Here is a 12588-nt window from a genome sequence, read left to right on the forward strand (position 1 = left end):
AGTGGAAGGTTTGAGAGCAAAGTTAAAGAGTTCAGTCTTTGACATGTTGAATTTGAGATGGTGATGAGAGAACCAAATGGATAAATCAGGCAGACAAGCAGAAATGTGGAACTGGACGGAGGGGGAAAGATCTTGGGTAGAGAGATATAGCTGCATATCATCAAAATATATTAGGTACTGAAAGGAATGGGAACTGATGAGGTTACATAAGGTAACCAAGATGAGGTGTAGAGAGAAAATATCAGGAAATCAGCAACTAAACCCACAGAGCCTTGGAAATGCACTGCAGTTTTCTGAACACAGCATGTATTCTGCTTTAAGTCTCAAGCAATCTTGCCTTGCTTTATCCCTCATTTAATATTAGGAAAGTAGCCATTGTTTTTAAAAGCAGGAAGAAATGGCAGGAAATGCTTCACATCTTGGCACTGAAGGGAAATAATTCATGCTAGTGAAGGACTATGTTTTTTGCATCAGAAAAAAAGCACAAACTGGGTGGCCCTTCTCATAAAGATCCCCAGCACTGTTTTGCAAGGGAAGTCCCAGCCAAGGATTAATTTCCTACATAGATTTTTAAGAGAAAGATGGAGCTAAATTAAAGGGATCGCTTCATTTGAAATGATAGGCAGGCCTTTTAAAAAACAACAACGTGGAGTTCACAGTTGACAAGAAACGTTAAGGGCAAACCAGATGCTATGTTAAATGAATAAATAGACTTCCCCTTCCCCTTCTCCTCCTCCTGTGCAGTCATGAGGAGCTGGGAAGCTTTTGCTTCCATTTCTAATAAATTGAAGCTTGTTATGTTGTCCAAACCCAACAAAGTTCAACTATGGCTTGCTTGAAACAAGTTAAATTCTAACTGTGGTTTATGAAGCTGGCTACTAACATGAGTTTGACCGAACTGTGGGAGGAAGTGGAAGACAGGAGTGCTTGGCGTGCTCTGGTCCATGGGGTCACAAAGAGTCGGACATGACTAAATGACTAAACAACAACAACAATTGTCTATGGAGGCGCAGGTTGATTCTGTTTCCAGGGCAGCTGTCTATCAGCTCCATCTGGTACACCAGCTGAGACCCTACCTGCCCAAAGACTGTCTTGCCAGAGTGGTGCATGCTCTAGTTATCTCCCGCTTGGACTACTGCAATGTGCTCTACGTGGGGCTGCCTTTAAAGGTGACCCAGAAACTACAACTAATCCAGAATGCGGCAGCTAGACTGGTACTGGGAGTGGCTGCCAAGACCATATAACACCAGTCCTGAAAGACCTACATTGGTTCCCAGTACGTTTCCGGGCACAATTCAAAGTGTTGGTGCTGACCTTTAAAGCCCTAAATGGCCTCGGCCCAGTATACCTGAAGGAGCGTCTCCACCCCCATCATTCAGCCCGGACACTGAGGTCCAGCTCCAAGGGTCTTCTGGCGGTTCCCTCACTGCGTGAAGTGAGGATACAGGGAACGAGGCAGAGGGCCTTCTCGGTAGTGGCGCCCACCCTGTGGAACGCCCTCCCATCAGATGTCAAGGGAATAAACAACTATCTGACTTTTAGAAGACATCTGAAGGCAGCCCTGTTTAGTTTTTAATGTTTGATGATGTTTTTAATATTCTGTTGGGAGCCGCCCAGAGTGGCTGGGGAAACTCATATACATGTATGTATATATGTATAAATAAATATTATTATTTCAAACAAACCACAGTTAATCTAGATTAATCACAGTTTAGGATTTAGGCAAAACACTAAGATGTGGTAAACTGAAATAGAAAGTGAGTTTTTCCAATCTTTACCTGTGAGCCATGCTGCTAGGGCAGAGCAGGGAGAGGAATATGCACACTCGAGGCTTTCCCACCACAATAAAACCAGTTTATTACGACATCCAAACACAGTCAATAAAACAGAGGAACATATTTTTTGCAACTGTTCTTTGTAGGAATATAATCAGCCAGCATCTTAGAAAATAGCCATCTTACCGTGAACGTTAAGATTAAAATATTTTTTGGCACTTCCTGCAGTGTTCTCCACAGTACAGACATACCTGCCTGTGTCTGTTATTTGGGAACTGAGGATCTAGAGGGAGAAGATAAAGACATTGAAACAAGACATTTATTCTGAATTAATAATGTCTAGTCAAATATCTATGCTGGCTCATGCAACCCAGCTAAATGGTCAATATCGGTTATAGCTATTACTACTCTGCATAGTAACTTTATCCTCATCAAATGGTCATTTGCCTGCTGTGGTAAGTTGTCACCACTTTGTAAGCTGTGTTTGTAGATGCTATATTCCAGGTATATTCTAGGATGCACAAGCTTTTTAAAATGTACACTAACAGAAGGAGGAGCTATGAAACAAGGATAAATGTAATTCAGAGACTACTTGTTGAGGGAAAGCACACCATCTCTGAAAAGATATAATAGCACTGAGTTAAGTACAGTGGTACCTCGGGTTAAGTACTTAATTCATTCCGGAGGTCCGTACTTAACCTGAAACTGTTCTTAACCTGAAGCACCATTTTAGCTAATGGGGCCTCCCGCTGCCGCTGCGCCACCAGAGCACGATTTCTGTTCTTATCCTGAAGCAAAGTAATAGAATCATAGAGTTGGAAGAGACCACAAGGGCCATCGAGTCCAACCCCCTGCCAAGCAGGAAACACCATTAGAGCACTCCTGACATATGGTTGTCAAGCCTCTGCTTAAAGACCTCCAAAGAAGGAGACTCCACCACACTCCTTGGCAGCAAATTCCACTGTCGAACAGCTCTTACTGTCAGGAAGTTCTTCCTTAACCTGAAGCACTATTTCTAGCTTAGCGGAGTGCGTAACCTAAAGCGTATGTAACCTGAAGTGTATGTAACCCGAGGTACCACTGTACGGTGAAAGGGAACAGGAACTGCCCATAGGAATCAAACACCATTTATATAAGGAGTGGCGAAGAATATTAAGGAATTCTATCTTACGGCAGAGTAGGCCCACTCAGGAGTTGCTTTCCATAAACAGAAATCCAAGAATCACTACTTGAAAAAGGAAGGTGCTCTATACAAAGCAAATTGCTTCTGAAGCTGGATCTGGTCCACTGGCTACCATTTGGTCATTCCTCTTTTAACTGAAGTGTCTCCACTTACCTGAAGTGTTCTTCCATTGGCTAAGAATTTGTGTTGGGAGTCTTCAACCAAGAGCTGCCCATCTTTCTGCCAGGTTATGCTTGGATTAGGGCTACCATTGGCCACACATTCCATCACCGCCATGTTGCTTATCAGCACAGTGACCTCTTCAGGCATGTCCCCATTGGCTCCATTAATGGATGGTGGCACTAGAATCGATGGAAAATGTCAAGGAGGAAGCGTTCTCTTCATGAAATTTCTAACCATCATGTCAAGCGTCTCACATATTTGCACATCTGAATGCAGCCTGAGGAGAAGCCGGTAATGGCAAACTACAGTGGGCAATCCAGACATATTACAGCCATGGCTTTGAGATGTATAACCCACAGTGAGTTATAATGTAGCATTTGGACTGGAGCCATTTTAGCTCCGCTGAAGTCTGGCCAAAGCGGATTGAGAGTGAAATGGAATCTGGATTTCCAATTAATACCCCAAGATGCTGAATAGTCTTACTGTGCTGAAAGCCACCATTCATAAACACTGATCAGAACTAAAAAAAAATTAAATTAGTGTATTTTAGATTTAAATATATTGCAGAAAAAAACCGGCTGCATATTAAATAAAAGAATTCAACAGAGGGGCACCTTTTCAGTGATTAATCTAACACATTTATCAGGGAAACACAGCAGCCCTAGGCCTTGCTGTTAATGAAGGCCTAATTAAAACACACACACACACACACCCCTACATGGAAAGGCACTGAAACACAACTCTTTTATTACTAGTAGATACAGAGAATGTTACGTGGTGTAGAACAGGAGGCATAGGTTTGCGTGTTTTAAAAATCCCTGTGAGGTCAATAATGACTCCAAAGGCATAGGGTTTGTGAAAAAGCGAAATCAATTTTCAACAATTCTCTCACAAGCCAATCAGATATCCCAGTAGATGAACTAAACAGCAGCATGTTTGTGTCACAAATGTGGAAGCAAACAATGGAAAAATAAGCTCATCTACAGTTTTTGCCTCAGCCATGGCACACTGGGATCTCACACCAGAGTCATTTCTGCAGACTGAGAGCTGGACCTGCACATTCAGAAGAACCACAAGGCCCAGCCTTCCATTTCAGTTTCGTTCAGGTGCATTTGGGGGTCTTACTGAAAGCCATGCTTGTCACTGAGAAAGTGATGACTGGTGCCCATTTTGACTGGTAGGATAGAAGACAGGGAGCCCAACAGTAGGTGGCGCAAGAGCCAATGAAAGGCGGAGCCAAGTAATTCAAGTTTGGTCCCCATTCTGAGGACTGAGGAGGAAGCTGACAGTCATCTGAAGGCAGACTGAGGTTATGGGGCAGTGTCCCCCATTCACTCTAATGGGCCAGCCTCTCCAACTTTGTAACTTTGCAGTTCGAATTGTTAGATTAACATTTGCTTCATTCTCTCTGGATGTTTACATGGAACTGCCTAGGATTGGGGGGACAGGGGCAGGGGGAATGATTATGATGATGACCCAGGGTTTCCCAACCTTGAACAGGCTGCAGGCGTATTTGGAAATCTAAGATACTGTCGTAAGCACCACAAAATGCCTGCTTCACAAAAGAAAACCTTGTGATGCACAGACAAAAAGAAAAGAAAAGTACACACTGTCCACAAAACGTATTTAGAATGGCACTTTCACTGTACAATGTTACTTTGCTAGGTTTTATGGCTTATTTGTTAACTGCCTTGGGAGATGCTTTTTTGCAACGGAGAGGTGGGATAGAGATAGCTTCAACAATTTTGAGATATTAAAAAGGGTGGCAAATGAAGCTCTTGCTTGCTTGGTTGCACAACAGACCCTTCAGTTAGAAAGCCTGTTCCGTTTCTGCACTGACGCTCAGGATCCCTTACAAGTCTAAGACTCTTAAAAGTTTTTACCATGTCCCATTCCCCATATTAAAAAGGCTAGAGGAGGGATAAAGTTGAACAAAGTAAGGTGAGCTCACGAAGCACGCGGACATCATACTGGATGGAATCCTCCCCAGCCTCGTTTACAGCCACACACGTGTACCGTCCAGCATCTTCACTCTGCGCCCGTGGAATCTGCAGTACACGGCCTCCTAGAAAGAACACAAACATGAACTTTCCAGCATTCTAAACACAAATCTCTCCCAAGACCTGAATGAATGGATATACTTGTGCATCCCCTCCACCCACGGCCTATCCTAAAATAAAGGATGCACCCAATTCCATCCGCAGAAGCAAGCATCTGTTTGCAGAGATAGTTGAACCATCGTCGTGTCTTCCTCCAAAATTAAGTTTTATTTACATTTTGGACCTAACTCACTTTGGGGTTTTTTAAGGAAAGATCACAATGCTTTGAAACCAAAGAAAACAATGAGAAAAGGTGTTTTCGTATAATGCATATTGCCTATATAAAAAGTACGCGAGAGCTGGCCAAACACACGCAAAAGTCTTATGGCGGACCCATGAAATGCTCAGACTCAGATTCTGCAATGTGTCTTGGGCAAGGAAGCTTCAAGGCTGTACAACAGCCACTCAAAACATCTCTATATGTTTGGATTTGGCATGCAGATGGTACAGGAAAAACACAAAAGTAAGGGAGGAACTGATCCCCCCCCAAAAAAATAATTAGTAGAACGTTTTAATACTAGCAAATTACTTTGAATGCCCTTCCCTGAATTAAACTCTCTACAAAAGACCCTATGTATTGCAATTCTTAGTTTTGTGGTTGCCAGTGTTCATGTGTGTGAATTGGAAGCATAGTATCTCTTATTAGCTCACACATAAATTTCTCTACTACAACTCAGAGTGGTGACGGCACATGAAGCCAAGGATACTTGGGTGGTGTGGGGTAGCTAATTTAATTGTAACAAAAATAAATATGCAAGGTAAAAGAGAAAGTGAAAGTGCAGGGCATCTCAGCATCCTGCAGCATTCATAAAGGTAAAGGTAAAGGGATCCCTGACCATTAGGTCCAGTTGGGACCGACTCTGGGGTTGCAGCGCTTATCTCGCTTTACTGGCTGAGGGTGCCAGCGTACAGCTTCCGGGTCATGTGGCCAGCATGACTAAGCTGCTTCTGGCGAACCAGAGCAGTGCACGGAAACGCCGTTTACCTTCCCGCTGGAGCGGTACCTATTTATCTACTTGTACTTTAATGTGCTTTTGAACTACTAGGTTGGCAGGAGCAGGGACCGAGCAACGGGAGCTCACCCCGTTGCGGGGATTCGAACCGCCGACCTTCTGATCGGCAAGTCCTAGGCTCTGTGGTTAAACCCACAGCGCCACCCGCGTCCGCAGCATTCATAGGTTTACCCAAATTATTTCAAACAATAACCTTAATATAAAATGCCCTTGAAGAAATGCTTTTCTTAAGACAGTTGAGTGGACATTGGCTGGTTATCTTAATTCATAATTGCTCATCTGTTTAATACAGACCTGGCAGGATCAATACTTTATCACTGGAACTCAGAGGGTAACCGTCTTTATACCATGTGAGTACCGGAGGGGGAACAGCATTCGTCTCACAGTACAAAGAAAGAGGATTATTCATGATCACATCTTTCGCTCCTCCTCCCTGGCCATCCAGCACGTCACCATCTTCCCAGCTTCCAGGCGGTTTTCGGAAATTAGGGGGAACTGCGATAGATGACACGGGCAACAGGCAATTAGAAAAGAACAATACATTTAATCTTTCCTATTCCCTTCCATTTTTGCTCCCAATATACCTAACTGCATGCTAGCCATCCATTTTGCTAATAAATAGTACAAGCAATTGCTCTTAATATATTAAGTCAGTGGTGTCCAAACTTTTTTCAAAGAAGGCCAGATTTGATGAAGTGAAGGGCCATTAGGGCTGACCAACGGGCCACCCAAAGTTGTTATCCTTTTTTTAGGATAGAAGTTGTTGAGCTTATTTTAGGGTTGAAGTAGTTGTTGAGGTTTTTTTTACTATTTTACTCCAGGAAATAAACTGCCACGGGCTGGATTTAACCAACCGAAACGGACTTTGGACATGCCTGTACAGTGGTACCTCAGGTTAAGTACTTAATTTGTTCCGGAGGTCCGTACTTAACCGGAAACTGTTCTTAACCTGAAGCACCACTTTAGCTAATGGGGCCTCCTGCTGCTGCCGCGCCACCGGAGCATGATTTCTGTTCTCATCCTGAAGCAAAGTTCTTAAACTGAAGCACTATTTCTGGGTTAGTGGAGTCTGTAACCTGAAGCGTATGTAACCTGAGGTACCACTGTATTAAGTAAACAGAGGCATATTTGGGGGTTTTCTTATCACCCAAAAAGATGGATAGGCAGGTGGAAATCAAGACCCTTTTTACCTTGGATGTTGACATCAAACTCCAGCTCATCCTCTCCGGCGATATTTGAGGCTATACAACTGTAACGGCCAGTGTCAGATATCTGAGCTGACCTGATTTGTAGAACGCGCCCACTGGCTTGGATTGTTATGTGGTCATCTGATGCAATAGGCTGTAATTTAATTATCAAGAAGCGTACATGAGAATTTCAAAATTATTTTTAAATGCCCGTTAAGTGCTACATACATAAAACGTGCCCATATTTTGTGACCCACAAAGACAAAACAGTGACGTGGTTTTTGCACTGGAACTGCAAAACCCAGCCTGCAAGGCTTTGCACTGGACTTAGAGAGCTCAAGATTCAAGCGGCTGGCTAGTGCCTAAGAATCACTATGGGGAAGGTAGTTGAAAACATGTTGGGCTCAATTACTATGGGTAGAATTAAACATCACACAAAGGAGATCATTGCCCATATATATGAACCAAGTGTCTGAAATAGTACGGGAGAGCAATCCTGAAGCCATTTTGACTCTCCCAATGACCTCAAATATTCCTCTGCAGTAAGGGAGGCAAATGGGGAAAGCCTTCCCATTGTCTTTTTGCTTGCAAATCCTGTCTTAAGGGCATATTTGTGTTTGAATAGCGTGAGCCTGTGACCTGGATTCAGGAACTAAAGTATTAACCATAACTAAAGAATGGCCAGGCTGCCCAGATAATGTAATCAGTGACCATCTTCAGGTATCCTGGCAGACAGGATTTCTGCTGAAGACCGCCTCCTTCTGCATGATGTTTTGGGGATTGGTCTTGGGCTACAGGGTGGGCAATTTCAAAAGTCTATATAAGGGCTTGTTCAGGGTTCTCCCTCCTGCGTGTGGTGAGTGGGGACCCTGTTGCAACAGTTCCTTGAATAAAGATCAGACTTACTAGCCACTTTGCTTCTCAATATACTCTGGTTGGCCTCTGTTATTTTCTCCTACTGATACGGAACACACCTAAGGACTCTATACGGGCTCTGAAATACCCCATAAGGGAAAGGGAGCGGTTTTTTCTTTTAACTGTTGCATGGGGGGGGGGGGAGAGAAGGGAGAGCCTTTGGTGGGGGTGCAAGGTCTGTACTGGGGGGGGGGGGAGTCCAATGCACTAGTAGGACTTATTGCACTGGCTTATGCTAATATAACATCTTATTTCAACCTGGCCCTCATTGGGTTGCATCCAACTAACTTCTACACAGAGTAGAGCTATTGCACTGAATGTATGAGTCATATCTATTGAAGTCAATGGGTCTACTCAGAGTAGCATTAACAAAAACCTCATGCCTTTGTGCACCCAGGAACCTGTTCCCCATTTCCCCTCTGCCCAGTGTTTGATATTGGACCTTTCTGTTCTTGTGGTTCTGGGGAGGCAGAAAAAACAGGAGGTTAACCTAAAGACCTCACATGCATTTGGGCTGCAAGTTGTGCAGTCCTGAAATAAGTCATGATCTAACAGTCCATTTTTCCTAGTATTTCCATCCCAGTGTTGAAGCTATTATTATTTCCAATTTGTTTACTTGCAAATTATTAAGAAGAGAGTCGTTTTAAAAGGGACCGTATGCTGGTCCCTTCTGCTTTGCCAACAGAAACAAGAATAATATTTCTATTAATATGCTTCCTCATACGGGGACTCTTAACTCTTGCCAAAAGACCAGCTCTGGAAAAACTTAGAGCATCCAGTTCTCAGTTGATTGGATTTACTCTTATGTCAGTACCTATAAAATTCTAGGAGCCAAGAGCAATAATCCACATGCCAGTGAAAGCAAAATATGGGACCGATTCTAAGCACAGAGTGCTAAAAAGGAAGACTAACGAGGAGCACTATGGAATTGCAAAAAGACACAGTGCAGGAGGCATTTCCTCATATGCCATCCTGTGGTTCTGAGATGGCGTGGTATTCACAGCTTTCTGCATTCCATGGAAAGAAAAGAGAACTTCCCAGGGTGCTGAATTACTGTATTTTTCGCTCTGTAAGACGCACCAGACCACAAGACGCACCTAGTTTTTGGAGGAGGAAAACAAGAAAAAAAATATTCTGAATCTCAGAAGCCAGAACAGCAAGAGGGATCGCTGAGCAGTGAAAGCAGCAATCCCTCTTGCTGTTCTGGCTTCTGGGATAGCTGCGCAGCCTGCATTCTCTCCATAAGACGCACACACATTTCCCCTTACTTTTTAGGAGGGAAAAAGTGAGTCTTATAGAGCAAAAAATACGGTACTATTTTTTGTGAGATGGGATAGAGGGAAAGAAGACAGTGCTGTAGAAAACTTTGTTTCTAAAACTGCTTGTTGAAAGGAAATAATTTGGTGACTGGCCTGTCCATCCTTGTACCATCTGATGCCCGCAGCAGGAATTGCATGTGCTTCACACTCCAGTGTAAGGCTGTTGTTCACTCTGATCTTCACTTCTTTAGGAGATAAACCCACTCCTGACAGGTCCCCTCTGTTTATGGTAGGAGGGACTGCACAGAAAGAAAGACCCCATTAATTGAAATATAGTTTCTCACTTCAATGGGATCGGGGTGGCGCTGTGGGTTAAACCACAAAGCCCAGGACTTGTCGATCAGAAGGTTGGCGGTTCGAATCCCCGCGACGGGGTGAGCTCCCGTTGCTCGGTCCCTGCTCCTGCCAACCTAGCAGTTCGAAAGCACGTCAAAGTGCAAATAGATAAATAGGTACCGCTCTAGCGGGAAGGTAAACGGCATTTCCGTGTGCTGCTCTGGTTCGCCAGGAGCAGCTTAGTCAAGCTGGCCACATGACCCGGAAGCTGTACGCCGGCTCCCTCGGCCAATAAAGCGAGATGAGCGCTGCAACCCCAGAGTCGGCGACAACTGGACCTAATGGTCAGGGGTCCCTTTACCTTTACTTCTCACTTCAATATCCACTGCATTATCAGAAAGGGAGTGTGCATGGGTAAGAGTGATGCAGAGCTGGGTGATTTGCACCACATGAATGCCCACATCAGCAATTAGTCGTTCAGGGTAACTGGATTACTACAATGTGCTGTATGTGGGGCTGCCTTTGGGATTGATCTGCAGGCTGGCTCAGAAGGCAGCAGCTAGATTGTTTGTAAAAGGTAAAGGGACCCCTGACCATTAGGTCCAGTCGTGACCGACTCTGGGGTTGTGGTGCTCATCTCACTTTATTGGCCGAGGGAGCCAGCGTACAGCTTCCGGGTCATGTGGCCAGCATGACTAAGCCGCTTCTGGCGAACCAGAGCAGCGCACGGAAACGCCGTTTACCTTCCTGCCGGAGCGGTACCTGTTGGGACACTGCCAGGGAGATAAAGTCCATCTTGACTCCACGTCGTCTCCGGACATCCATCAATCTCCCGTAGACACGCAGTATCAGCAATTAGCGACAGGAGCTCCAGAAATAGCTTCCCAAAGATCCAGAGCTCTTGCACGCTCTATCAGCAGATATGCACAACGGAAGATGCACACAGGAGAGCATTATTTAGAGGTTTATTCAGTGTTGATCAGAACAAAGAAAATCCATGACTGCCTGCTAGAGATAGTTCCGGCAGTGAAAGAGAAACGAAAGCAAAAGACACAACAGAAACATCCTGTGAGACAGGAAATACGCAGGCTGTGACACAAACATCCTGCTCCCTTTTAAGGTGGAACGGAAATATCCTAACAATACCTATTTATCTACTTGCACTTTGACGTGCTTTCGAACTGCTAGGTTGGCAAGAGCAGGGACTGAGCAATGGGAGCTCACCCCATCGCAGGGATTCGAACTGCTGACCTTCTGATCGGCAAGCCCTAGGCTCTGTGGTTTAACCTACAGCGCCACCCATGTCCCTAATAGGTTGCTTGTACCACCAGCATTTAACACCCTGCTTTCAGGATGTGCACTAGCTACTGATCTGCTACCAGGTCCAGCTCAAGGTGTTGTGGTGGTAACACACAGGGTCATAAACAGTTCAGCAGCAGGTTGTTTCAGTGACCACCTTATCCCTTATAGGACCCCTAGACGGTTAAGTCCAGTCAAAGGCAACTATGGGGTTGCAGTGCTCATCTCACTTTCAGGCCAAGGGAGCCGGCGTTTGTTCACAGACAGCTTTCCCGGTCATGGACCCAGCAGGACTAAACCACTTCTGGCGCAACGGAACACCGTGACAGAAACCAGAACGCATGGAAAAGCTGTTGACCTTCCTGCCGCAGCAGTACCTATTTATCTACTTGCACTGGCATGGTTTCAAACTGCTAGGTTGACAGGAGCTGGGACAGAGCAACGGGAGCTCAGCCCGTCGTGGGGATTTGAACCACCGACCTTCCGATTGGCAAGCCCAAGAGGCTCAGTGGTTTAGACCACAGCGCCACCCGCATCCCTTATACATCCAGTAGATTCTTGCTGTCTGCAGGAGAGTTAGTTTCTCCTGAAAGTCCCAAAGATTGTAGAAGCCTGTGCCACAGTAACTCAGAGCAGGGCTTTCTGTGTGGCTGCCCCTATTGTGTAGGACAGTATTCCTGCTGAGGTACAACAAGAGGCCACCATTTGCCCTTTCCTCTAACAACTGGATGTTTTTGTTTTGATGGGCTTTCCAGCTGAAAAATCTAAGACAATAGAAGACATGACATACACATGAAACAGATGCCTTCTTTATTTTTTAATGAAATGCAGCTATGGGTGTCTGCAGTCTTGAGAGGAAGCATGGCAAAGGCTGTGTAACTGTTTCTTCTCTAGTCTTTTTTCCCTTCCACTCAAAAATATCCACACTTCAAGTTGCTTTTTTGCCTGTAGGCAGAAAGTTATTTTCTACAGCACCTGCAACAACAGGTGCTGGAAGCTATTTTGAATGGGGAAAATGGCTGGAAGAGAAAAAGTTAAGCAGCCTCTCTTCCACTACCTACCTGGCAGGCTGCTCCTTTCCCTCAGACATCTAAGCTCCCTACTCCAAACCTTTCCCCTGCTGCCTCACTTGGCGCTAGCATGCCAAGGGAGAAACGAAGCAAAACAAAATTTAGGCACATGGCTTCACTTTGGTTCATAGGTGAATAATTCAGTCATTGAATGAGGTTGCATTATAAATCCCAAGCAGCAACAGAGAGAAAATTTGGGGCGATGAAACCAAAAGTACACTGGTACCTCGGGATAAGTACTTAATTCGTTCCAGAGGTCCGTTTTTAACCTGAAACTGTTCTTAACCTAG

The 12588-nt window shown here is 44.7% G+C and overlaps 1 protein-coding gene across 4 annotated transcripts in view; it reads right to left on the reverse strand.

The window, feature by feature from the left end:
* HMCN1 (hemicentin 1) overlaps positions 1–12588 on the reverse strand; it is a 298745-nt gene that overhangs the window by 90088 nt on the left and 196069 nt on the right. For all 4 annotated transcript variants that reach the window (XR_014512480.1, XM_083445251.1, XM_083445252.1 and 1 more), the window contains 6 exons: positions 9747–9892; positions 7423–7573; positions 6527–6727; positions 5072–5185; positions 3112–3299; positions 1962–2058 (listed from right to left, as the gene is read on the reverse strand). Coding sequence is in view for 3 of the 4 variants with exons in the window: in XM_083445251.1 (XP_083301377.1) it covers positions 1962–2058; positions 3112–3299; positions 5072–5185; positions 6527–6727; positions 7423–7573; positions 9747–9892 (897 nt within the window). In the remaining variant the exon portion in view is untranslated. The remainder of the gene's footprint in view (positions 1–1961; positions 2059–3111; positions 3300–5071; positions 5186–6526; positions 6728–7422; positions 7574–9746; positions 9893–12588) is intronic.

This window comes from Podarcis tiliguerta (assembly GCF_965153285.1).
Source record: "Podarcis tiliguerta genome assembly, chromosome: 6".
NCBI classification, from domain to species: Eukaryota; Metazoa; Chordata; class Lepidosauria; order Squamata; family Lacertidae; genus Podarcis; species Podarcis tiliguerta.